The sequence below is a fragment of the Trichomycterus rosablanca genome, chromosome 19 (genome assembly GCF_030014385.1).
Source record: "Trichomycterus rosablanca isolate fTriRos1 chromosome 19, fTriRos1.hap1, whole genome shotgun sequence".
Taxonomy (NCBI): domain Eukaryota; kingdom Metazoa; phylum Chordata; class Actinopteri; order Siluriformes; family Trichomycteridae; genus Trichomycterus; species Trichomycterus rosablanca.
Window position 1 is genome coordinate 1,683,770 of NC_086006.1, and position 23,878 is coordinate 1,707,647.

At 43.2% G+C, this 23,878-nt stretch overlaps 2 protein-coding genes across 2 annotated transcripts; both read right to left on the reverse strand.

The window, feature by feature from the left end:
* Window positions 1-588: 588 nt before the first annotated feature.
* Window positions 589-6,544, reverse strand: LOC134333976 (peroxisome proliferator-activated receptor gamma-like). Its single transcript, XM_063016153.1, has 6 exons — window positions 6,321-6,544; window positions 4,490-4,662; window positions 4,037-4,175; window positions 2,394-2,593; window positions 1,798-2,251; window positions 589-1,160 (listed from the first exon to the last, which is right to left on the reverse strand). The coding sequence occupies exons 1-6, from the start codon at window positions 6,523-6,525 to the stop codon at window positions 913-915; spliced, it is 1,419 nt and encodes a 472-aa protein (XP_062872223.1). The 5' UTR covers window positions 6,526-6,544; the 3' UTR covers window positions 589-912.
* A 3,335-nt stretch (window positions 6,545-9,879) lies between these two features.
* On the reverse strand, window positions 9,880-21,959 carry syn2a (synapsin IIa). Its single transcript, XM_063016156.1, has 11 exons — window positions 21,455-21,959; window positions 14,808-14,865; window positions 14,624-14,715; window positions 14,097-14,253; window positions 13,687-13,776; window positions 13,522-13,584; window positions 12,588-12,730; window positions 12,395-12,469; window positions 12,096-12,198; window positions 11,827-11,964; window positions 9,880-10,858 (listed from the first exon to the last, which is right to left on the reverse strand). The coding sequence occupies exons 1-11, from the start codon at window positions 21,778-21,780 to the stop codon at window positions 10,724-10,726; spliced, it is 1,380 nt and encodes a 459-aa protein (XP_062872226.1). The 5' UTR covers window positions 21,781-21,959; the 3' UTR covers window positions 9,880-10,723.
* Between the last annotated feature and the right edge of the window lie 1,919 nt (window positions 21,960-23,878).

Below are 23,878 nucleotides of genomic sequence, written 5' to 3' on the forward strand. Positions count from 1 at the left end.
GTCTGTCCAATTTATTCAGTGGTTCTAAACCGATAGGAGTAAATAATCTCGCAGAGGCTTCGCAATAGAGCCACTATATACACCGATTAGGCATAACATTATGACCACCCTCCTAATATTGTGTTGGGTGTATTTCTATCAGAACCAGAATTAACGTCTTCAGCAGTTTGAGCTACAGGAGCTCGTCTGCTGGATCGGACCACACGGGCCAGCCTTCGCTCCCCACGTGCATCACTGAGCCTCGGCCGCCCATGTCACCGGTTTACCACCGTTCCTTCCTTGTACCACTGCAGACCGGGAGACACCCCACAAGAGCTGCAGGTTTGGAGACGCTCTGACTCGGTCGTCTAGCCGTCACAATCTGGCCCTCGTCAGACTCGCTCAGATCCTCACGCTCGCCCATTTTTCCTGCTTCTAACATCGACTTTGAGGATCAAATGTTCACTTGTGGTGATGAGATAATCTGTGTTATTCTCTTCACCCGTCAGTGGTCATAATGTTATGCCTGGTCGGTGCTGCACAGCTCCAGTGAAACAGGTTTTATCCCCAGAATATCAAGTCACTAAAATAGATGAATAAATATTTACATTTGCAGCATTTAGCAGATGCTTTTATTCAATGTGCCTCACAGTACTGTGGCCTTCTACTGTCTAAACAATTGAGGGTTGAGGGCCTCGCTCAAGGGCCCAACAGGGGCTTGAACCAGCGACCCTCTGATTACTAGTCCAGTACCTTAAGCTTAAGGCTACAGCTGAGTAATGAATAGTGTATGAATCGTATGATGGTGATCATAGTTAAATGCTGTCCAAATACTTTGTCAATTCATTAAAAATGCTTGATTTCACAGATAAACCGTTTTGGTTTTAATCACAAGACAATATGCCTCTTTATTTCCTGGGGGGGGCGGGGGGGTTAGTAGAGGTCCGTCATGATCTCCTGCAGGAGCGGGTGAAGACACATCTCCAGTTCGTTCTTATTCAGCGTCTGGATGACGCGCACGTGTTCGGCCACCAGCGACCGCAGGTCTGTCATCTTCTGCAGCAGCCTGGCGAAGAGCTGGGGCGACCCCGGGTGGAGGACCTTCAGCTGAAGCTCCAGGGCCTTCAGAACCTCGTCCTGCAGCTCCTCCACGGCCTTGGAGTTCACCAGACCGGGACGATCTGCCAAGAGCATGGAGGTCCATGTAATGAAATTCATTTAATGAAACTACAATCCATTCATATTTTTAATGAATAAATAATGAACATAAATAAACTAAAACAGCCAGAGCATCAGGAAATGCACATGTTTTAAGTTATGTTTTTATATTATTTAATATGTCGTACCAGCCGGACGCCACCCTCCTATTTCTATCTGGGCTTGTGACCAGCGCCAAGAGGGCACTGAGAAATGTGCCTCCCAATGGCTACGCTGTTTCGACACCCCTCCCATTTTATTTGGACATAAGCCAATCATCTCCATGCCATCTTTTGCCCACGAAGCAAAAAACTGACCACTGGCCAGGGGTGGTGACCTCGGTGGGTAGCACTATGGCCTCGCAGCAAGAAGTTGGAGCGGTCCCGGAACGGTCCGGGTCCTGTCTGTGTGGAGTTCGCATGTTCTCCCCGTGTCTGTGTGGGTTTCCTCCGGGTGCTCCGGTTTCCTCCTACAGTCCAAAGACGTGCAAGTGAGGCGAACTGTGATGAACCCTGACCTTGTACCTTATGAGCCACAAATCTGAGGTGATGGACTGAATAACTAAAGAATCAGATCTTCACAAACCTCATCAATTTAGCGTAAGAGGAACGTCTTTATTACCTCCACACAGGATGACGGCGGCCATGAACAGCGCCAGGTCACAGTCCTCCAGCTCCAGAATGTTAAACCTGCCCAGGAACTCGAACTTGGGCTCCATAATGTCGCAGAAGGGTTTGCGCAGGCTCTTGAGGAACTCGCGGGTCATGAAGACCTGACCCTCGGCTATAAGCGCCCCGTCTTTGTTGGTGAGGTGGCCCAGGTGGACGAAGTGCACCTCCAGGGCGCTGTACTTCAGCATGGTGATCTGGTCGCTCAGCTCCAGAGCCGTGAACCCCGGGATGCTCTTGGCGAACTCGGTGAGCCTGCGGACGGACTCGGCCGAGCGGTACTGAACGCGGCGGAAGAAGGAGAGCTCCAGCTCGCCGGGCGGGGCTGATCCTGGCACGCTGGGCTGCTTGAACTTCATCACCTCGTGCCCCACTCTCAGAGACTTCATGTCGTGGATTACTAAAGGCTGAAGGAAGGAGTAATATTGATTATTACCAAGGGTGGAACTTGCTACCGTTTTGATTTAGTTGAACTTATGGACCAACACCAGGTGAGGTTCTGGTCCTAGATCTCGAGTCCTGATGATGAATTTGGGGTCGTGCTCTTACCGTGTGTTCTCCGTCCCTCCCTGTTAGAATTGCCCTGGCCCTGCTCTTCGTCATGGGGAAGTGTTTGAGGTAGGAATCGTACAGATGCCTGGCGAGGGTCTGCCGGTTCACCGACTCCAGCGCCGGCTCGCCCGCCGCCGTGTGGAACTCGGCTATCATCCTCTCCCGCTCCGCCAGAGGCGTTCGTCCAAAACGGATAGCTGCGAGGAGAAAGTGAGCGGTGATGTCACCTACGTTTTTTACTTGGCTATTTCACAGTTTGTATCCAGCACGATTCAGCAAAGCCAGGATTCAAACCCACAACCCTCTGATTAGCTGCCACCACTGCTTTTTTTGTTTGTTTGCACCAGCACGTTCCCTTCGGCCCGTGTGAGCCTGTCAGGCTTTTCTTTTCACCGGTCAGTGGCGGATTAATACATAACGAACGTATGATGGAAAACCACATGATTAATATATAAATGAATGAATGAATGAATGTGTGGATGTATTAATGAACTGAAGTATTCTTGACACCGTGATTGTCCAAACTTCAGCCCAAGAGCCATTTTTGAAATGGCCCACAGTGAAGAATGCATGAATGAATGAATCAATTAATCTATCAATATGAATGAATGACTTATTGTATGAATAAATGAATGAATTAATGAATGGATGAATGAACGTATGAATGAATAAATGAATGATTGAATGTATGTATGACTCAATCGAAATGAATGAATTAATAAATAAATAACTGAATGACTGAATGAATGAATATATGAATGAATATCAATAAACGAATGTATGAATGACTAAACGAATGAATCGATATCAATGAACAAATGTATGAATGTATAAAGGAATGAATGTATGAATCAATCAATATAAATTAATTAATTAATCAATATCAATGAACAAATGTATAAATGTATGATGTATTGTATGAATGAATGAATAAATTACTGAATAAATGACTAAATGAATGAATTAATGAATATCAATGAACAGATGTATGACTGTGACTTATTGTATGAATGAATTAATGAATATCAATGTACCAATGTATGTAAGAATGAATAAATAAATGACTAAATGAATGAATAAATGAGTGAATGAATGAATTAATTAATTAATATCAATGAACAAATATATGAATGTATAAAGGAATGAATGTATGAATCAATCAATATGAATGAATGAATAAATGTATGACTGAATGAATCAATATCAGTAAACAATTGTATGAATGAATGAATGACTATGAATGAACAAATGTATAAATGTATGATTGAATAAATAAATGATTGAATGTATGTATGGCTCAATCGATATGAATGAATGAATGAACAAAAGACAATCAAAATAAATGAATAATTGTATAAATGAATGAATAAATAAGTAACTGAATGACTGAATGAATGAATATCAATGAACAAATATATGAATGTATAAAGGAATGAATGTATGAATCAATCAATATGAATGAATGAATGAATAAATGTATGACAATGAATCAATATCAGTAAACAGTTGTATGAATGAATGAATGACTATGAATGAATGAATGTATGAATAAATGAGTATATGTATGAATGAATGAATGCTGAGTATTAGCAGTGTTCATAATTAAACGGACGCCTGTGTTAGGTGAGGTTTGTACACACCTGTATGGGACATGCCTGTGAGAACGCACTTCCTGAAGCGACAGAACTGACACTTATTTCTGCTCCTCTTGTGGACGCGACAGTTCAGGTTACAGTGTTTATAGGTCAGATTTAATCTCACCGTCCGCCTGAAGAAACCCTGCAGGAGAACATATTCAACTACAAATTACAATACTCACTCAGTCATGCCATTAAAGTGCATTTAAATACACTGTATGGTCAAAAGTATTCGGACACACGAACATGAGCTTGCTGGACGTCCAGTTTCAACAGCCGCTCTCCTGAGAAGCTTCTCACAACGTTTTTAAGTATGTTGGTGGGAATTTGTGCCCATACAATTAAAACAGCACTTGTGTGTGTGTATGACTGGTCACTGAGAATTATCAGGAAGGTGTGTCCCAATACTTTTGCCCCTGTAGTGTACAGAGTGTAGTGGTGGGTGAGAGGTCTGACCTTACATCCCTCACAGGCGTGGACGCCGTAGTGGTAACCGGACGCTTTATCTCCACATATTTTACACTCCATGTTCAGCAGAGCACCGGACACGTCGTTGTGGAGTCTGGCGTAGGAGAAACTGCTCCCCGAATGATGCGGCGTGGACGCGCTCGGGCTCGCGTGCCTGGGGTCTGAGGGAAGAGCGGAGACACCAAGGGTACAGGAGACGGACAAAATAACAGAAACCCGACACAAACAAGTACCGACACAAATCAGTTCTAATCTAAGACTAAAACTTAGAATGTACACGTTAAGATGAATTCCAGATAAAAATCTACATTTTATTTATTTTTAGCTTTATTTAATACATTATATATTTAATTATTTATTGAGGCAGACGTCCACTCCTGACCGATGAGGGTCGTGACTAACACACGCCCCCTCCGACACGTGTGCAGTAGCTTCTTTTCACCTGCACATGCTGAATTCATTTACATTTACGGCATTTAGCAGATGCTTATATCCAAAGCGACTTACATACTGTGACAGTATATTGTCTAATCAATTGAGAGTTAAGGGCCTTGCTCAAGGGCCCAACAGTGGAACTTGGCTATGGTGGGGCTTGAACCACTTTATGATTACTAGGCAGTTGTAGCCTAGCGGTTAAGGTACTGGATTAGTAATCGAACGGTCGCTGGTTCAAGCCCTACCACTGCCAGATTGTCACTGTTGGGCCCTTAAGCAAGGCCCTTAAACCTCAATTGCTTAGACAGTATACTGTCAGTCACACTGTACTGTCACAGTACGTAATGTAGTCCAGTACCTTAACCTTAATACGAGTTCATATGGAGATCTGTATAGTGCACAGAGAGTCAGGCACTGATCTCTATTATCCCCCGTCAGCACCACGTGCAGTGGCATCAATCAGCCAGCAGAGGTCATAACTGCAGCGGATATGAGGAACCTCCATGACTCTTCTTCCCTCATACAAGCCAATCGTCGTCCGTATAGGCACCCGTAGAGACTTTTTAGGGGGATTTTTTGGTGACCTTGTGGACACCAAGGCTTCAGAAGCGTTAGAAGAGAGTTCACACAGATTTCACAGTGGTGCTGTGGAGTCCTAGAGCTTTTGCCATGCCATGCCAAGCCAAGCTTTAACATCTTTCCTCGCAGCTCATGTGGAACTTCCTTGGGTCGGTGCATAGTGTTCCTGTAGAAACTTTATAGTGTTGGACTTTAGCATTAGTAAAATTTATTCATACGTCAGCAATTAAATACGCTAAAGCTTTTCTTTAGGGTGGCGCGGTGGCTCGGTGGGTAGCACTGTCGCCTCACAGCAAGAAGGTCCTGGGTTCGATCCCCAGGCGGGGCGGTCCGGGTCCTTCCTGTGTGGAGTTTGCATGTTCTCCCCGTGTCTGCATGGGTTTCCTCCAGGAGCTCCGGTTTCCTCCCACAGTCCAAAAACATGCAGTCAGGATAATTTGAGACACTGAATTGCCCTGTAGGTGAATGAGTGTGTGTGTATGCGTGTCTGCGCCCCGTCCAGGGTGTTACTGTGTGCCTTGTGCCCATTGAAAAGCTGGGATAGGCTCCAGCCCCCCCAGCGACCCTGATTGGATAAGCAGTTAAGAAAGTGGGTGAGTGAGTGGGTGAAGCTGTTTTTACTTTAGAGATACGCACGTGAGATTCCTTAAAAATAAATACAGTTATTACTTTTTAATAACAATGTAAATCCTTTATGATTTAAAATAATTAAGTGACAGAAATATGCAGTGACAAAAGCCTAAAGAATAGAATTATCTGTAGAATTATCTGTAGAATGAACTCGTAGTGAATCATGTCGACGTACTTTCTGTTGTGCTGCGATCATGCTGCGCCTCCTCACCGCTCGGTTCCAATCCGAACTCGAAGTCCTCACTATACATCCCAGAGAAGTCGTCCGGTGTAGGAGGCCACGTCCAGTCGACCGTCCACTCCTCTTCCCCGTCCAGTCTGAGCTGAGGGAGACCGAGACTGGAGCTCAGGGCTCCAGCGTGCCGACCATCTGCAGTCATGGTTCAGCGGGGCGCTCGGCCGGGCGGACGAGTGAATAACAGCGGGTATCAGAGGTCCACTGTAAATGATTTACAGTCTCAACCGAGGTTTAATAGCGTCACTGAGCGAGATGATCTCAAAGGTCTCTGATTTATTAACCTCAACCTGCACTGTGAGCTTTATGGTCGAAACTTTCTGCTTTGATGGAAAGTGTCAGCGGTCGTAAAGATGAACTGATGTCCATAAACGACAAGGACACAAAGCATCTAACATTCTTACATTCTTACTTGGGGATTTACACCGATCAGCCATAACATTAAAACCACCTCCTTGTTTCTACACTCACTGTCCATTTTATCAGCTCCACTTACCATATACAAGCACTTTGTAGTTCTACAATTACTGACTGTAGTCCATCTGTTTCTCTACATGCTTTGTTACCCCTCTTTCATGCTGTTCTTCAATGGTCAGGACCCCCACAGGACCACCACAGAGCAGGTATTATTTAGGTGGTGGATCATTCTCAGCACTGCAGTGACACTGACATGGTGGTGGTGTGTTAGTGTGTGTTGTGCTGGTATGAGTGGATCAGACACAGCAGCACTGCTGGAGTTTTTAAACACCGTGTCCACTCACTGTCCACTCTGTTAGACACTCCTACCTAGTTGGACCACCTTGTAGATGTAAAGTCAGAGACGATTGCTCATCTATTGCTGCTGTTTGAGTCGCTCATCTTCTAGACCTTCATCAGTGGTCACAGGACGCCGCCCACGGGGCGCTGTTGGCTGGATATATTTGGTTGGTGGACTATTCTCAGTCCAGCAGTGGCAGTGAGGTGTTTAAACACTCCAGCAGCGCTGCTGTGTCTGATCCACTCATACCAGCACAACACACACTAACACACCACCACCATGTCAGTGTCACTGCAGTGCTGAGAATCATCCACCACCTAAATAATACATGCTCTGTGGTGGTCCTAACAAAGCATGCAGAGAAACAGATGAACTACAGTCAGTAATTGTAGAACTACAAAGTGCTTCTATATGGTAAGTGGAGCTGATATAATGGACAGTGAGTGTAGAAACAAGGAGGTGGAGGTTGAGAGGGTTAAGGGCTCTGCTCAAGGGCCCAACAGTGGATGCATGGCAGAGCCGATCTTATATGGAGATCCATATAGTGCACGGAGAGTCGCACACTGATCTCCATTATCCTCAGACCAGCCAATCATCAATGTCAGCTCTGACGTGCTAGCATGTTTTTTTTCTGTGGCAAACATACAGTATAAAGTGTTTAAAGTGCACATAAAAATACGCATTTATTTCAGACGTGTTTGTACGGATGATGTGAAAGAACTGATTCTCTGACACGGTTGGGTTGTATATTGCGATGTAAGCTTTATTGCCTGTGAGAAAGGAAGCTCTTACAAAAATGCATCGGCATTCGTCTTGTTTGTTTGTGTTTTTTTAGCTCTTGTGTTGTTTTAACATCTTTAATTCTCAGGGGTCTGTTTTACTAAAGGTGTAGAGGTGTAGAGCACCCTGCTATCATCTCAGCATGATGTCTTTATCCTAACTGAGTCGTAGATGCCTGTTCTGATTAATATAATGAACTGAAAGTTAAAAACAGGTATTTATTTATATTTGTACTAACGTTGTTTGTATTAAGACTTGTTTTTGATCCCTATAGTCCGGTTGTGTTATATGTGTAGCTTTAAAGAGTAAAGATGAAGCTTTTTAACAGATTTGAATTTGCACAAGTACAGAACACTCACAATCGTGGAACAGGATAGAAATATACACTTTCAGTAAAATAATCTCATGCTTACTTTTCACACTAGTTACAGAGACCACGGCGTTAGTATGAACCAAAGATACGAACGTTAGTGTCCTGCTAAAGCGAGCCGTTCGTCAAAATACACATAGTGTCACTGTCCACGTTTACACACAGTTTCATTTCACAGCACACATTTTTCACCTCACATGCAGTGCGACTCGTACCGGAAAACAACCAATAAAGGAAAAGAAAGAATTCATATTCATATTTTCATATAAAACACAGAGATCTGTTCCGTCTGTGTCTGCGTGGTGAAATGACTCGAAACGTAAAGCGCTCACAGCACCAACTGATAGAAAATAGTAAATAAGGCGAACTAGCTTTAAAAACATGGCAGTAAGACGAACCCGCTCTCTCCTCGTCAGCTTTAAACTCCGTCACAGTGACAAACGTGTGAAACGAAGGAAATCCAAACATCGTCTCGTGCTGATATGGCTTACAACGTAATACTTCACCCTTTATTACATCTTATATCGCTAAAATATCAACTCAGATCACAGAGACTCGTATATATTTGTTCTTTTAAACAGTACAGTCCAAATCACCTGGATTTCTACATGAATTACTTACACAGCTTCATCTGATCTTCACCCAAGATGTACAGATACAAATTATTATATTATTCATTTTAAAAACTTCACTTGCTGTATACAAAGATTTAAGGGATGTTTAAGCTCAAGAACTATAACAATAGATCTTTTTGTTCTTTGTTGTTTTTGTATTTAATTCCCTTCCATTGTGTTTGCCAGATATTTAGACCGTATTTGCAGTGGTAAAAAAATGACAAAATCAAGACACCAGAAACAAGGCACCAGAATTTTCTTTAGCGGCAGTACGCTTAGTCGTAGCTTCTACAAGCTTAGACGTGCACAATATTAAGATGCAATCGAGTAATTCTAGACCACAGCTTTTCTTTTTTTAAACCGGATTCAGAGTCAGAAAATTATTACTGACTCCTCACACCCTGGCCATATAGCTTCATTCATCCCCTCTCCTCCGGCAGGCGCTACAGGTCAATCCACACTAAAACTTCCAGATTCAAGAGCAGTTTCTTCCCACAGGCCTCATCTCCCTCCTAAATAAATAAACGACTGACAATACAGACCTAAGCATAAAAATATTTACTCTGGTTTCCTCTCACAGTCCAATGACGTGCCAGTGAGGTGAACTGGAGATACAAGATTGTCCATGACTGTGTTCGATATAAACCTGTGTGAACTGTGTAATGAGTAACTACCGTTCTTTTCATGAATATATAGGGTGTAAAACATGACGTTAAAATCCAAATAAATAAATAAATGTATGTATATATATATACTGTATATACATATGGTGATCAGACAAGATTTTTCAGCCATTAATGCAGAAATCCAGCTCATTTTGAAGTAACTCTACAATTCTATTATTCTATCAACGTTATATAGTTCATATTTGTTTTTGTTTTTTAAACACTATAGTACAATATATAACTCTATAATTCTATATTTCTATAATTCCTCATTAGAATAGATTAATTTAAACTAAACTACCACTCTAGTGCAATCACAGCCAAACATCCTAGCTCTATATGCTAATTATAACCTCTATAGTAAATAAATAATAGATCCTTTGGTTTACCGTGATTTATTGTTGATCTGTAACTCCCTAGAAGCGAGACTAAACTAAACACTGTATACTGTTTAAAAAATCTTTAACAGTCTAGCGCTTATCCTAGGAATTCTTCATATACGTTATATCTGTTAGAACTGAACGTCACGTTAAAAACACCTCTGGTAAAACCATACAAAAGTCTCGGAAAAGCGTGACGGGCTAAACTACTCGAATCTAAACGCTACGTCGTAACTAACATGTATTCACCACGGTGGACGATGTTTATTACACATTCACGGTATCAGACAATGTCACTATTGTGTTAAAAATTACCCAGAATACTTTAGTCACAGCCTCCTCCGAAGTGCTCATGCAGAAATAAAAAATGTACGAACGCTACGTCAATACATTTACAATCATACACACACACACACACACACACACGCATATATATTTAACACGAACATCAGACCCCAGTTTGAGCGCGTTTCACTGAGATGAAGACAGACGGGAACACACAGGAACACTACGCGGGGAAGAGAAGCGACACCGAGCCTCGTAGGCACAATCTGCTCATAAAAAATCAATTCGAAAAAGCACCACTGAACTAAACAGCCCGAGAAACACAAGCCACCCTCACGAGCGCACAGCTAAAGCGACAGACTGACACCGCACAGGGGAACAAACACAGTCCAGGCTGGCTCTCCCATCATCCCACCCCCCCACAGGCCCGCGTTCTGAGCCCGGCCGGTGCTGAGTGAACAGGTTTCCGTTTCTCTCTCTCTCTCCACCGCCTCAGTTGGCCTGGACGGGCTTGGTGCCCACGGCGACGCCGTTACAGTCGAGGATGTACTGCAGACAACCCTGAGGAGGAGGCTTCTGGGACGGGGTCATCCTGCCATCCACGGAAACGTCCTTCTGAACCGTGTTCTGCACAAAAACCAAACAGGGAACAAACAGAAATGAGGCGATTAAAGGAATTCCAGTGTAGTAAAGCGTTTCTTTTTCTTAAACTGGGTGACAGACAGACAGACAGGTAGATATTATTAGAGATAGATAGATAGATAGATAGATAGATAGATAGATAGATAGATAGATAGATAGATAGATAGATAGATAGATAGACAGACAGACAGACAGACAGACAGACAGACAGACAGACAGACATTATTAGAGATAGATAGATAGATAGATAGATAGATAGATAGATAGATAGATAGATAGATAGACAGCCCGACCGACACACACAGACCGACAGACAGCTAGACAGACAGACAGACAGACAAACAGATAGATAGATAGACAGACATAAATAGACAGACATAGATAGACAGACAGACAGATAGACAGACAGACAGACAGATATATATATAGATAGACAGACAGACAGACATAGATAGACAGACAGACAGACAGATATATAGATAGACAGACAGACAGACAGACAGACATATAGATAGATAGACAGACAGACAGACAGACAGACAGACAGACAGACAGATAGACAGACAGACAGACAGACAGATAGATCATTTAAATATGAACCGCAACCCAGCAGACATGAATCAGACTGATAGATGAGTGTGCAGAGTAAATAAATAATAGTAAATAAAACCCACTCGTCTGAAGTCAGACCTGACATTTCTTGAGTGGGATTTTCTTAAGTATTGCACTTTGTGCGGGTGGTGTGAACTTTGCGGGACGCCCACTCCTAGGACGAGCAGCGACGGTACTGAACTTTTTTCAGGAAAACACACGACTCACCAGGTCGTATGTTTTCATAGTCGTATCCAATTTCACCTCCACTGCTCCTCCTCCACTCCTGATCACTCTGAAGAGGGTCAGAACTAACGATAATAATTATAATAATCATTCATGAGCTGCACATCAGGACGTACCTGTGAGGGCTGGATGGTGGTGGGTCTCTTGGGGTTTTGGGACATGGCCTGGTTCATTCTGGTTATCACCATCTCTGCTATGAGCTGCCGGTCCTCGGCCTGATGATCTCCCACCAGAGGCATGGACGAGCCAACCACCTGAAAACAGACACACCTTAATATTACAGCTACAGAGCCCTGGAGTTGTGCTGCACCCACACCAGCGTCTGTGCAATTGTGCTAACAAATGAATGATTTATTTTGGCTATAATTGTGTGTGTTGAACGTACCTCAGTGATGTAGTCCCTCCCGTCTTTACCGTGTATGGCTTTGACTGCACAGATATCGAGTCCTCCGTAGAGCTCACTGCACGTGTTCACCCACAGCTTGTACCTAAAACGTTCTCCACGTTAATGCTCATGACCACCACCTTAATTAATCTGCTATGGTAAACAGCTGACCACTTGTTAAAACTCCAGATTTTCACATATACAATCACTAACTGTAGCCTGTCATTGCAGGTATATTTAGTATATTAACAACACCCCCCCACCCCCTCCACCACCACAACAACCACTGGTTCTGTTACCTGTCTGTCATGGCCACTTGTTCCAGCATGGCAGTGCCAGTGTTAGACTTCCAGTTACCCGAAATGGAGGTTCTCCTAAAAACAGCCAAAAATTCATTCATCTTCAAAGAGTCGCACAGATGGATATATACAGACATTGATGCAGACAGGTAGTGTAGGTGTGTTGGTGGTGCACAGGTTCTCATGGCCTCACATGTAGGCTTTGTAATCGCCGCCGATCTTCTGGATTCTGATGTCGTACTTGGAGTCGATGAAGGACTCAGACGTGGCGTAGGTGTGTGTGAGAGCGACCACGCTGGCAACATCCTGGAACTTGGTGTGATTATCAACTTTCACCTGAAGAACACGTGAACAACATTTTACTAACACACACACACACACACATCCTTCACACACCAGGAACCGATTTATTTATTCATGTTAATCTTTATTCTATAAACGTTATAATAAGTTCTATAAACGTTATCATTTTTTAATAAAGAAAAAAATCATTAATATTAATCCATTATGTTTAGTGCTGAGTGCTAGTGTAGAAATAACAAAATGCTGTAGCTATAATTTATTATTGGTATAACAATAATAATTATAATAAGAAGAAACATAATAATAATAATATTAATAATAAAAAACATAATAATAATAATAATAATAATAATAAATAATTAAAACAATTTAATTATACTACTAAATAAAAATAAATATAATAATAATAACAATTATAGTAATAATAATAAATATAAAATCTCATAAATCCAATAATAATATTAGTAAATATAATAATAATAATAACAATATTAATAATAAAAAACATAATAATAATAATAATAATCATAATAGTAAATATAATAATAATAATAATAGTAAATATAATAATAATAAATAAAACAATTTAATTATACTACTAAATAAAAATAAATGTTATAATAATAACAATTATAGTAATAGTAATAAATATAAAATCTTATAAATCCAATAATAACATTAGTAAATATAATAATAATTGTTATTATCAGTTTAGTAAGTGTAATAATCCTGTAATTTATTAATTAGATGATTACGTTAGATTATAAATAACGATGCTGTAGGTTGAACAATTTAACTGTTGTAATATTTTTAGCAGAACTCACCTTGCCTGCACCAGAGTGAGCGTGCCCGATTTTCACCACCACAGGAAAGGTGGGCATGGTCACCTGAACAACACACAACAAAAGAAGACTATTCAGCACTACTGTCTGATTCAGTCCGATACGCCCCGCATCACCGACTCAGACACGTGGGTTCGAATCTCTCACCATCTCTTTGTAGTTGGCGTAATAGGTTTGGTCGATGAGAGGAAACTTCTCTGCTCCGAGTCTCCGGTGTGTCCCGATCAGCTGAGCAAACTGCAGACAGAGAAATAAAACCCTGTTATATCCTGGTATTCCATCCTCAGTTCAGTCATCTATTCATCCGTTTATATCTAAAGCTTCATTCTGGCTTCATTCTGGTCAGGGTCAAGGTGGGTCTCGACAGTGAGAGGTGGGAACACGCCCAAATCACAGTGCCAGTCCATTACAGAGCACCACATATACCAGTGGGAAGTGTATAGAAATGGACACTAAAGTAACGGGAGAAAAGACACATGGAAGACAGTGTAGACAGTTAAAGCCATTTGAGTGAGATGTGTCTCTACACATACAGTCAGTAGTTGTATAACACTCACCGCCCAGGGTTTATCACACATGTTATAGATGGACTCCAGTGAGTTGATGCTGGGAACTCCAGCGTACTGCAGGCCGATGATCAGGTTACGGAAGTCTGATTTCTCCGTCATGCTGAAGGCGTGCTGTCGGATCAGCACAAAGTCCGGCTTGAAGGACCTGAGGAGACGATTTAGTTTAGTATTCGGGTTAGTTTTACCTTTTAGAGTTTAGTTTTACTCTGATTTTATTTATTTCTACAGAATCATAACTCATGTAGATTTTGTTTGAATATATTTTTACTTTCAGTAGGAATTAAAAACTGAGGCAAATTTTATTTATTTCTACTAACCTCCTCACTTACGAGTGAGTTAGATGTTAGTGAGTGAAAGTGAGTGAGTGTTATTTTCCTTATATTATTATATAATACATTGTTATCATTATGATTGATTGATTTTATTAGTTATTATTTTTATTATAATCATCATCATTATTATTGTAGTTATTCTTATTATTAAATTATTCTTGTTTCATGACCAGCGGCCCTCACCTCACGACCTTGGTCCCGTTCCTGAGGACTTGCATGGACACGTTACAGGTACCGTTAGCGTGTGACACCACGTTAATGTCACCGAACTCGGCCTGGAATATAAATGAACATATACAGTATAAACACACACATGAATGAATCTCAACCTCGTCAACACGTCACACTCCAGCTCTTCATCACTCACCTGCTCCACCCGGATCTCGTGGTCACCCTGCAGCTTCTTTCCTCTGAACACCTTCACCCTGCAGGACACGAACATGATCAGTACCAGATTACTCATGTCATGGAAGTTTCAGGAGCTGCACAGTCGTTCAGGTCCTAATGTTCGGCTCATCAGCATCCACAGACACCAAAGAGTCAAGCTTCATTTAAAGGGTTGATAACACTATGTGGCCAAAAGTATTTGGACACCTGACCGTGAGCTTGTGACCTCTTTGTGATCTTTTTAGCCAGACTTTGAAGCATGTCTATTGGAATTTGTGCCTATATAGTGCTGATATTTAAGTTCGGATTCATTCCAGAGCTGTTGAGTGGGGCTGAGGAGCAGGCCAAGCTTTTCTTCATGTCTCTATAGAGCTCGCTTTATGCTAGATCATGAAAGGCCCTTCCCTAAACTGTTGCTGCAAAGTCGGTAGCCTGACATTTCCTTTATATGACGGATTTATTACAGCTGTTAGCGACTGTTGTGGCTGTGACTGACTGTCCTAATACTTTTTAAACACAGTGTATATTAGGATTTCTTCTGCATCTGTTGCTCTGATTCACTGAACTACCTGCTGCATCATTAATCAGATTTATTTGATCTTATTTATGTTGTTTTTGATACAGTAACAGAATAAAACAGGATTATTCGCATCTCTAGTACAAACATGTTTGATGGGATCATAAAAGTCTGATACTTTACATCAGATCCGTCCCGATTACAGACGAGACGCGTGTTTACACGGCGACTCTGTCATCTGTCTAATTGCCTGCAGAATAGCAGGAAGTGAAGAGTGAATTATTCATTTTGAAACTTCCTGCCCGATCCGGCGCTCGGAGCCTCTCAGACAGACGATGCTGATGCATAATTACAGGATGAAGGAGAAGATAAATCAGCGCCGGTTCGAGCTTGACGTTCATTCAGTTATTCAGAGTGATCAGGGGGGAGGAAAGTAAACAGTTCGTGTCTCGATTCATTTTGCTGTTTTGGAAGCTACACAGAGCGGCTGGACGCCTGCGCTTATTATAAAGAGCTTTAAATCATCAGAGAGGGATGAGATGAGAGAACCACCTCCTTGTTTCTACACACACTGTCCATTTTATCAGCTCTGCTTACCATATAGAAGCACTTTGTAGTTCTACAATTACTGACTGTAGTCCATCTGTTTCTCTGCATGCTTCAATGGTCAGGACCCCCACAGGACCCCCACAGAGCAGGTATTATTTAGGTGGTGGATGATTCTCAGCACTGCAGTGACACTGACATGGTGGTGGTGTGTTAGTGTGTGTTGTGCTGGTATGAGTGGATCACACACAGCAGCGCTGCTGGAGTTTTTAAACACCTCACTGTCAGTGCTGGACTGAGAATAGTCCACCAACCAAAAATATCCAGTCAACAGCGCCCCGTGGGCAGCGTTCTGTAACCACTGATGAAGGTCTAGAAGATGAGCGACTCAAACAGCAGCAATAGATGAGCGATCGTCTCTGACTTTACATCTACAAGGTGGACCGACTAGGTAGGAGAGTCTGATAGAGTGGACAGTGAGTGGACACGGTGTTTAAAAACTCCAGCAGCGCTGCTGTGTCTGATCCACTCATACCAGCACAACACACACTAACACACCACCACCATGTCAGTGTCACTGCAGTGCTGAGAATCATCCACCACCTAAATAATACCTGCTCTGTGGGGGTCCTGACCATTGAAGAACAGCATAAAAGGGGGAAACAAAGCATGCAGAGAAACAGATGGACTACAGTCAGCAATTGTAGAAGTACAAAGTGCTTCTATATGGTAAGTGGAGCTGATAAAATGGACAGTGAGTGTAGAAACAAGGAGATATATGAATCACTTCATTCTATATGAACACAAGCACATGCTCTCCTATATATGGACCGTAACACACACCCACTCACAGACGCTCTCGTTTCCATTAATGGTTCCATAGAAGCACCATCTGCGGTCTGTAATCTGAGACGTGGGGGGCCAACAAAAAAAACCCCAACAACGTTAGGTTGAGGATCAGCCTTTTAGTTCCCAACAAAAACATCTGAAGATGCTGAAAATGGCTCTCGGTGGGGTGTAAGAGCGCTTTTGTTGGTTAGATCATTTACCCCAGTTCTCATTAGCGTGGGTGATGCGGTTACTGCAGTGACTCTCTCCAGTCAGTCGTTGTTTTGTTGTGTACTGTTAATGGGGGGCTCGTGTCTGTACGACTGTCTTCCGACCGTGTTATAAAGGCAGAGAACAGCCGGTAATTTAAGTGTCCCTCAGTAACACTGATGAGCAGTAACGCCACAGCCTGCTCCCACCCCCCCCACCCCCCGTCCACTTACTTCTGAACGAGCTTTTAAGAGGACTAAAATAAATGAGCACAGCTCCCATCAGTCCAGTCCTATTAGTTATCAGATAAATCAGAGTTTGTACAGTATGTAATAGGAATGCACTCATCTCCAGAATTATTGGCACCCATGTGGTTAAAAAGCTCAGTCCAACATAATCCAGTGTTAGAACAGTGGGAGCCTAGTGGGTAGAGCTTTGGGCTATCAATCGAAAGGTTGAGAGTTCGAATCCCAGCTCTGTCATGCAGCCACTGTTGGACCCTTAAGCCCCTAACCCTTTCGTCTGGCTGACCCTGCGCTCTGACCCCAGCTTCCAAACAAGCTGGGAAATGAATTTCATTGTACTGTACACGAGTATATGTATATATGACAGATAAAGGTGTTCTTAAAAGCAAATTTATTTTATAATAACCCCCCAACCCTCAGTCACTCGACTTGTATTAGGTCACACTTGTCACTGCTTTGATTAAAGCTGTCTTCTGTATACTGTAATTTTAATATTTCATTAGGGGTCCTTCCTGTGTGAAGTTTGCATGTTCTCCTTGTGACCATGTGGGTTTTCATCAGGCACTCCAGTTTCCTCCCACAAGCCCATCTGGAGATACCACATATAGCCCCAATTGAGAGAGAGAGAGAGAGAGAGAGAGAGAGAGAGAGAGAGAGAGGGTGTGTGTGTGTGTGTGTGTGTGTGTGTGACTTGTCCAGGATGTTTTCTGCCCTTTGCCCAGTAAATCAGACCCACCCTGACCCTGACCAGGATAAAGCTGATGAACAGGATAAAACAGATAAACTGTAAATTAATATTTCAATCAATAAATGAATGTTGTATTTTATCCAGTGTGTTCATTTAGCAAATAAATAAAATTGAAAGGTCGCTGGTTTAAGCCCCACCACTGCCAGGTTGCTGTACATGACCCCCCTCATTATACTGAGCAAATGAACAAAACATGGAATCTGACCAGAGTGTCCAAACTTTAAAACCAGTTAAAAACCTGTTAAAACCAGTAATCCTGCAAACTCTGCAACCCTTCAGTCTCAGACGGCTTCATGTCCAGAATGTAGATGAATATTATTCACTGTGTGAGTCACTCATAAACAAAACAAACAGCTACGTGTTGGCACTGTGGTGAAGCCATTTGGTGAAACATGAGACCCGATATCAGATGTGCACGCTGAATCAGTCACGGCTGTGAGGACGGGCCGAGCTCGGTTGTTCTGACAGTGGTGGGGCTTAACCCAGCGACCTTTTGATTACTAGTCCAGTACCTTAACAACTAGGCTACAACTACCCCCGGGCTAGCTGAGCTGGACGAAAGATTGTAACAACATAGGAAAATGTTAATATGGAGTTCTCCCAGTCTTTGCAGCTCTAACAGTTCACTCTCCTTGGCCTGGTCTGGTTACAATACATCCCATAATGCTTAGTGATGTGCAAAAGCATCAAACCAAACGACCTTGTGCACAGATGTACAGTAACGCTGGAAGAGAGAGGAAAAGCTTTTCACCAGTTTCACAAAATTGGCAGCACATTGTTTATTGTTTACAATTTATTTATTGATGCATTTTCTCCCAGTTTAGCGTAGTTAATTTGTCCTCTGCTGCTGGTGGTTCCCTGATCGTAGTGCAGGAGGGTATATTGCTGCCGCACGCAGCCCTTAGCGGAACCCTTTTCCACCCATGCACTCTGCACAGGCACCTTTATCTGCCAGTCAGGGTCCTTACACAGCGTTTGAAGACCCCACCCACACAGTCCAGTCATCCTCCCAGCAGGCACTGCCAATTATGCCGCTAGATGGCGCCCAGCTGACCTGTGGCAACATCGAGTTTCGAATCGAGGAGTTCAGAATCGAGGCGCCAGCAGGTTTCTTTATATTTTTGGAGATACCAGAACATCGGGAACAGCAGAAGAGATGGTGCAGGATGAGGACGCTTCTCTTCTAAAGCAAATCACATTCACATTTTCTGCATTTAGCAGACGCTCTAATCCAAAGCGACTTACAGTTGTGATAATGTACGATCTAAGCAATTAAGGGTTAATGGTCTTGCTTAAGGGCAGTGGTGGGGCTTGAACCAGCAACCTTTTGATTACTAGTCCAGTTCCTTTACTGCACTACATGTTCACTATATTACGTTTCTTATCGTTGAGTTCACGTGTTTCAGTCACACTGATGTCAAATTTAGTATAAAGTCAATAAAACAAATATACTGCACTTCCAGCATTGTGGCAACAGTATAGGGAAGGTCCTTTCCTTTTCCAGAATGACAAATTGAATAATACATAAAATGTTGGGTTGGATCTTTTGGAACGTCAGTAGTTTTGCTATGTTGCTGTAAACTCTTCTATAATCAAAGGAACCCACTGTGACCCTGATCAGCTGATTATATGATGACTATAGTTGATGACTATGAAACGAAGTGTATTTTTGAGGGTGGGATCTACAGGGAAAATCACTATTGTTTAAAAAAGGAACACTAAGTAGTCAGTCAGTGATTGATTTTGTGTGTAGAATTGATTGAAATGTTTGGTTAATCGTTTTCAATCGTCTAGAGCTAATGACCAAGTCCATAAAGATCTGCTTTGATGAGATTGGTGCTGAAGGAGCTCCACGGGTCTGGGTTTTTCTTAGCTTGTCTAAAATGAACCTTACTTTGACGGTAGGGTGGCGTGAGACTGGCAGCCTGTACTGTGCAGCTCGTCTGATCTGAGATGTGTAAACATGTCTGTACCAGGCAGCAGCAGGACTTTCTTTTAATGACGCACGTGAGATACGCTGCCGTCTCTCAGGACCGCACACGCAACCTCAGACTAGAGCGCCGTCAAAATCCCACAGCTAAAATACATGCTAGATTATCAGACACACTCATGATCCGTGTCTGATTCCACAACCCTGACACCGTTCTGTTTTACCCTGATTAAATGATTCACTCTGCTAATTTCTCTGCCAGATTAAAAAGCACGGTTGTAAAACGGAGCACGTACAGACATGAAGTCAAGTCAGTTCATTTCCTGAAAGCTTTTACTGTTTTGGAACAGAAGCTGGTCTTTCTAACTCGGTCACATCTGTCCTCACTCACTCACTTTCTCAACCGCTTATCCAATTAGGGTGCTGGAGCCTATCCCAGCTTTTCAATGGGCGCAAGGCACACAGTAACACCCTGGACAGGGCACCAGTCCATCGCAGGGCAGACACACATACACACACACACACACACACACACACACACACACACACACACACACACACACACACACACACACACACACACACACACACACACACACACACACACACACACACACACACACACACACACACACACACACACACACACACACACACACACACACACACACCTATACGGCAATTCAGTGTCTCCAATTAACCTGACTGCATGTTTCTGGACTGTGGGAGGAAACCCACACAGACACACAGACACACAGACATGCAAACTCCACACAGAAAGGACCCGGACCGGACCGCCCTGCCTGGGGATCGAACCCAGGGCCTTGTTGCTGTGAGGCAACAGTGCTACCCACCGAGCCACCGTGCCGCCCCACATCTATCCGACCCCCTGGCTTCTCATCTAGAATCGGTCAGGTTTCCTCCGGGTGCTCCGGTTTCCTCCTACAAGTCCAAAGATGTGCAGTCAGGTCCACTGGAGTGACTAGAAATTACTCTAAGTGTGTGTGTGTGTGTGTGTGTGTGTGTGTCTGCATGTGATGGACTGGCAACCTGTCTGATGTGCTTACTGTCTTTCACCCAATGAATCAGACCCACCGTGACCCTGACCAGGATAAAGCAGTGGTAAAAAGACAATGAATGAATAAATGAATGAATATATAAACATTAATACACATAAAGGATTGATTTTCCATCTATAATAAAACAATCGCAGACATGATTTAATTATCTATGGGAAATACCTCTATGGAAAAAGTAAATATATAAATATATTAATGATTATTTCTATTGTTTAGTGTTTAATCCTGGTGAGTTTTTAATAAACCTATGAATTAGTTTTGCTTATAATTAGGATATAAACAGCTGCACGTACACCCACAACCCACATAATACAGTATAATACACACAGATAATTAAGGAATGATCCATGAGTCTCCCTGCATGCACTGCAAGCCTGCATGTACCACCAGCAGGCTCGAGTGGTTAAATAATGGGTGCGTATAATCCCAGCTAGTTTCAGCATGCATTTACACACACGTCTGCAGGCTGAGCATCGACGGAATGATGAAAGTGGCTACAGGAGCAACCAAACCACCACACCTACCATTCTTGCTGCGGCTCGTCGATGACCAGCAGGATTTTGCTCTTCTTGGAAACGGGCACGGTCGTTTGATCCACCAGTCCCGCCGAGGCCGCCGTCTGCTTCACCACGTTGGTTATGGAGCTGAAGAAACCAGCAGCTGAGGGTTGAGGAGGAGCGGGCTGGGGCTTCTGTTCCGGGGTGGGAGAGACCGGCTGAGGAGCTTCAGGTGCCGGCGTGGGCGACGGAGGCTGCTGGGCAGGATCGGGCTTCTGCAGGTCTGATAAGTAGCCATTGGGCAGGTTGGAGATGAAGGTGCTGTCGGAGAGGCGGCGGCGCAGGTAGTTCATGGCTGATTCGGTCCTAAACCAGGATCTGACGGGTCAGTCTGAATTAGAGGCAGATTTGCAGAGCTCTTGTGCTGCTCAGGCGATGCTGTCGTGATCAGAAATGCAGACTTTCCAGAGCTAATCCCTCAGTGGAGTGGAATGGGTTCCCTCCTAGCCTGTTTGCATCATCTGCTCTCTCGATGCCTGGGACGTCGACGTCGCTGCGCTCCCTCGTCCAATCAGGCGCCGTTATTGAGCTCTAGAGCCTGCGGGAGATGCTCAGCTCCCTGCCTCCTTCCTTCCATCCCCCCTCCCCCAATCCACCGCCTCACGACCATCACGGCTCTGTCATGCTGCTGCGCAAAGAAAAAAATGAAATAAATAAATAAATAAAGCAGGCAGGGGGGTTTCCAGTGCATGTGTGGGAAAGAAAATGGCGGCAGCTGCTGTAGACACAGACGTGCTTCATTCTGACGGGGTGTTTGCAGTGTCTGCGGCGTACAACAGCAGGGTGATTGACGAGCTGTAAATGATAGGGTGTTACAGAAAGGCTGGCAGAAATGCCCGCTCCTTTCTAAAATCTAATTCATGGCTCTACATCATGAACAAAACAATCCTGTAACAGTACATGAAAATGAAGGAGCTAATAAACATTCATTTCTTCTGTTTTACCTCCTAATCATCCTGCTTAGGGTTGCAGGGGTACAATTTACTGGGCGAAAGGTAGGAAACACTCTGAACAGGTTGCCTGTCCATCACAGAGCAAACAAACACATTGACCCAGGGCAATTTTTGTATCTCCAGTCATCCTGACTGCTTGTCTTTAGACTGTGGGAGAAAACTCCTGAAGGAAACCCACACAGACATGTGGAGATTGGTTCCTAGACCTAGTGTGGTGCACCCTGGTCTTGGAGAAATTTTGTTTTATTTGTACCAGGACAATATGTACTTGTGTGTAGCTAAAATGACAATCTATCTATCTACTTCCTTAGCTGCTCCCGTTAGGGGTCGACCCTCCCTATTTATCTGGGCTTGGGACCGGCACTACAATGCACTGGTTTATGCATCCTAGCGGCCAGGTACCTAGAATACAATTTAGTGTCTCCAATTAACCTGACTGCATGTTTTTGGACTGTGGGAGGAAACCGGAGCACCCGGAGAAAACCCACACAGACACGGGGAGAACATGCAAACTGCACAGAAAAGACCCGGACCGAATACTATAGTGAATAGGGGGCCAGTGATAGCTCAGTGGTTAAGGTACTGGACTAGTAAACAGAAGGTTGCCGGTTCAAGCCCCGCCACCACAAAGAGTTGCCACTGTTGGGTCCCTGAGCAAGGCCCTTAACCCTCAATTGCTCATTGTGTAAGTCGCTTTGGATAAAAAGCGTCTGCTAAATGCTGAAAATGTAAAATGAAAATGTGAATGGTAGAAAATCCATCCTGAAATGAAGTGTATTTTGAGGGTGGGATCTACCAGGAAAATCACTATCTGTTAGAAAAGGAACACTAAGTAGTCAGTCAGTGATTGATCGGCACGTTCGGCTGTAGGCTGTATTCATCGTTTTCAGTCCTCCAGAGCGTCGTTAAAGTGATGGGGTGGGGATAAATCCTGATTGCCAGGATAAGAAGAGAATCAAGAGAGAATGTGTGAGAGCACTTGGTCAGGAATGACTTCAGTTGATGTTCTGGTTCATTCCAGAGCTGTTGAGTGGTTTTGAGGTCAGGGCTCTGTGCAGGACTCTGGAGTTTCTTTAAGCCGAGCTTTTCTTCATGTCTGTATAGAGCTTGTTTATACTGGAAGAAAACGGCCTTCCTTAAATAAAGGCTGCTTCAATTTTCCACCAAGTGAAAGTGAAGGTTATTCAATGTTATAAAGAGCTAATGACTCTGTAATCATGAATGTATACACTAGGTAATTTCACTTGTGTGTGTGTATAAGATAAGATTTGAGCTGGGTTTGAGGCACTGGCTTTGTAGAGCAACGTTTTGGTACAATACTGCCACCAAATGCACTTAAATAGGAAGTGCCACCAATCTTCCAGTTGATAGTCCAAAGCTCTACTCACCTGGCTATCACTGTCCCTTTAGATGGTCAGATTTTATTAATAATTATTGA

Coding starts and splice junctions, on each gene's coding strand:
- syn2a (XM_063016156.1), bottom strand. CDS start 21,780: ATGAACTACCTGCGCCGCCGCCTCTCCGACAGCACCTTCATCTCCAAC. Junction 14,716..14,807: donor ACGAGATCCGGGTGGAGCAG/GTGAGTGATGAA, acceptor TTTATATTCCAG/GCCGAGTTCGGTGACATTAA. Junction 13,585..13,686: donor ACGCCAACTACAAAGAGATG/GTGAGAGATTCG, acceptor TGTGTTGTTCAG/GTGACCATGCCCACCTTTCC.
- LOC134333976 (XM_063016153.1), bottom strand. CDS start 6,525: ATGACTGCAGATGGTCGGCACGCTGGAGCCCTGAGCTCCAGTCTCGGT. Junction 2,594..4,036: donor CACAGGCATGTCCCATACAG/GTGTGTACAAAC, acceptor TTCTCCTCGCAG/CTATCCGTTTTGGACGAACG. Junction 2,252..2,393: donor GGAGGGACGGAGAACACACG/GTAAGAGCACGA, acceptor TCCTTCCTTCAG/CCTTTAGTAATCCACGACAT.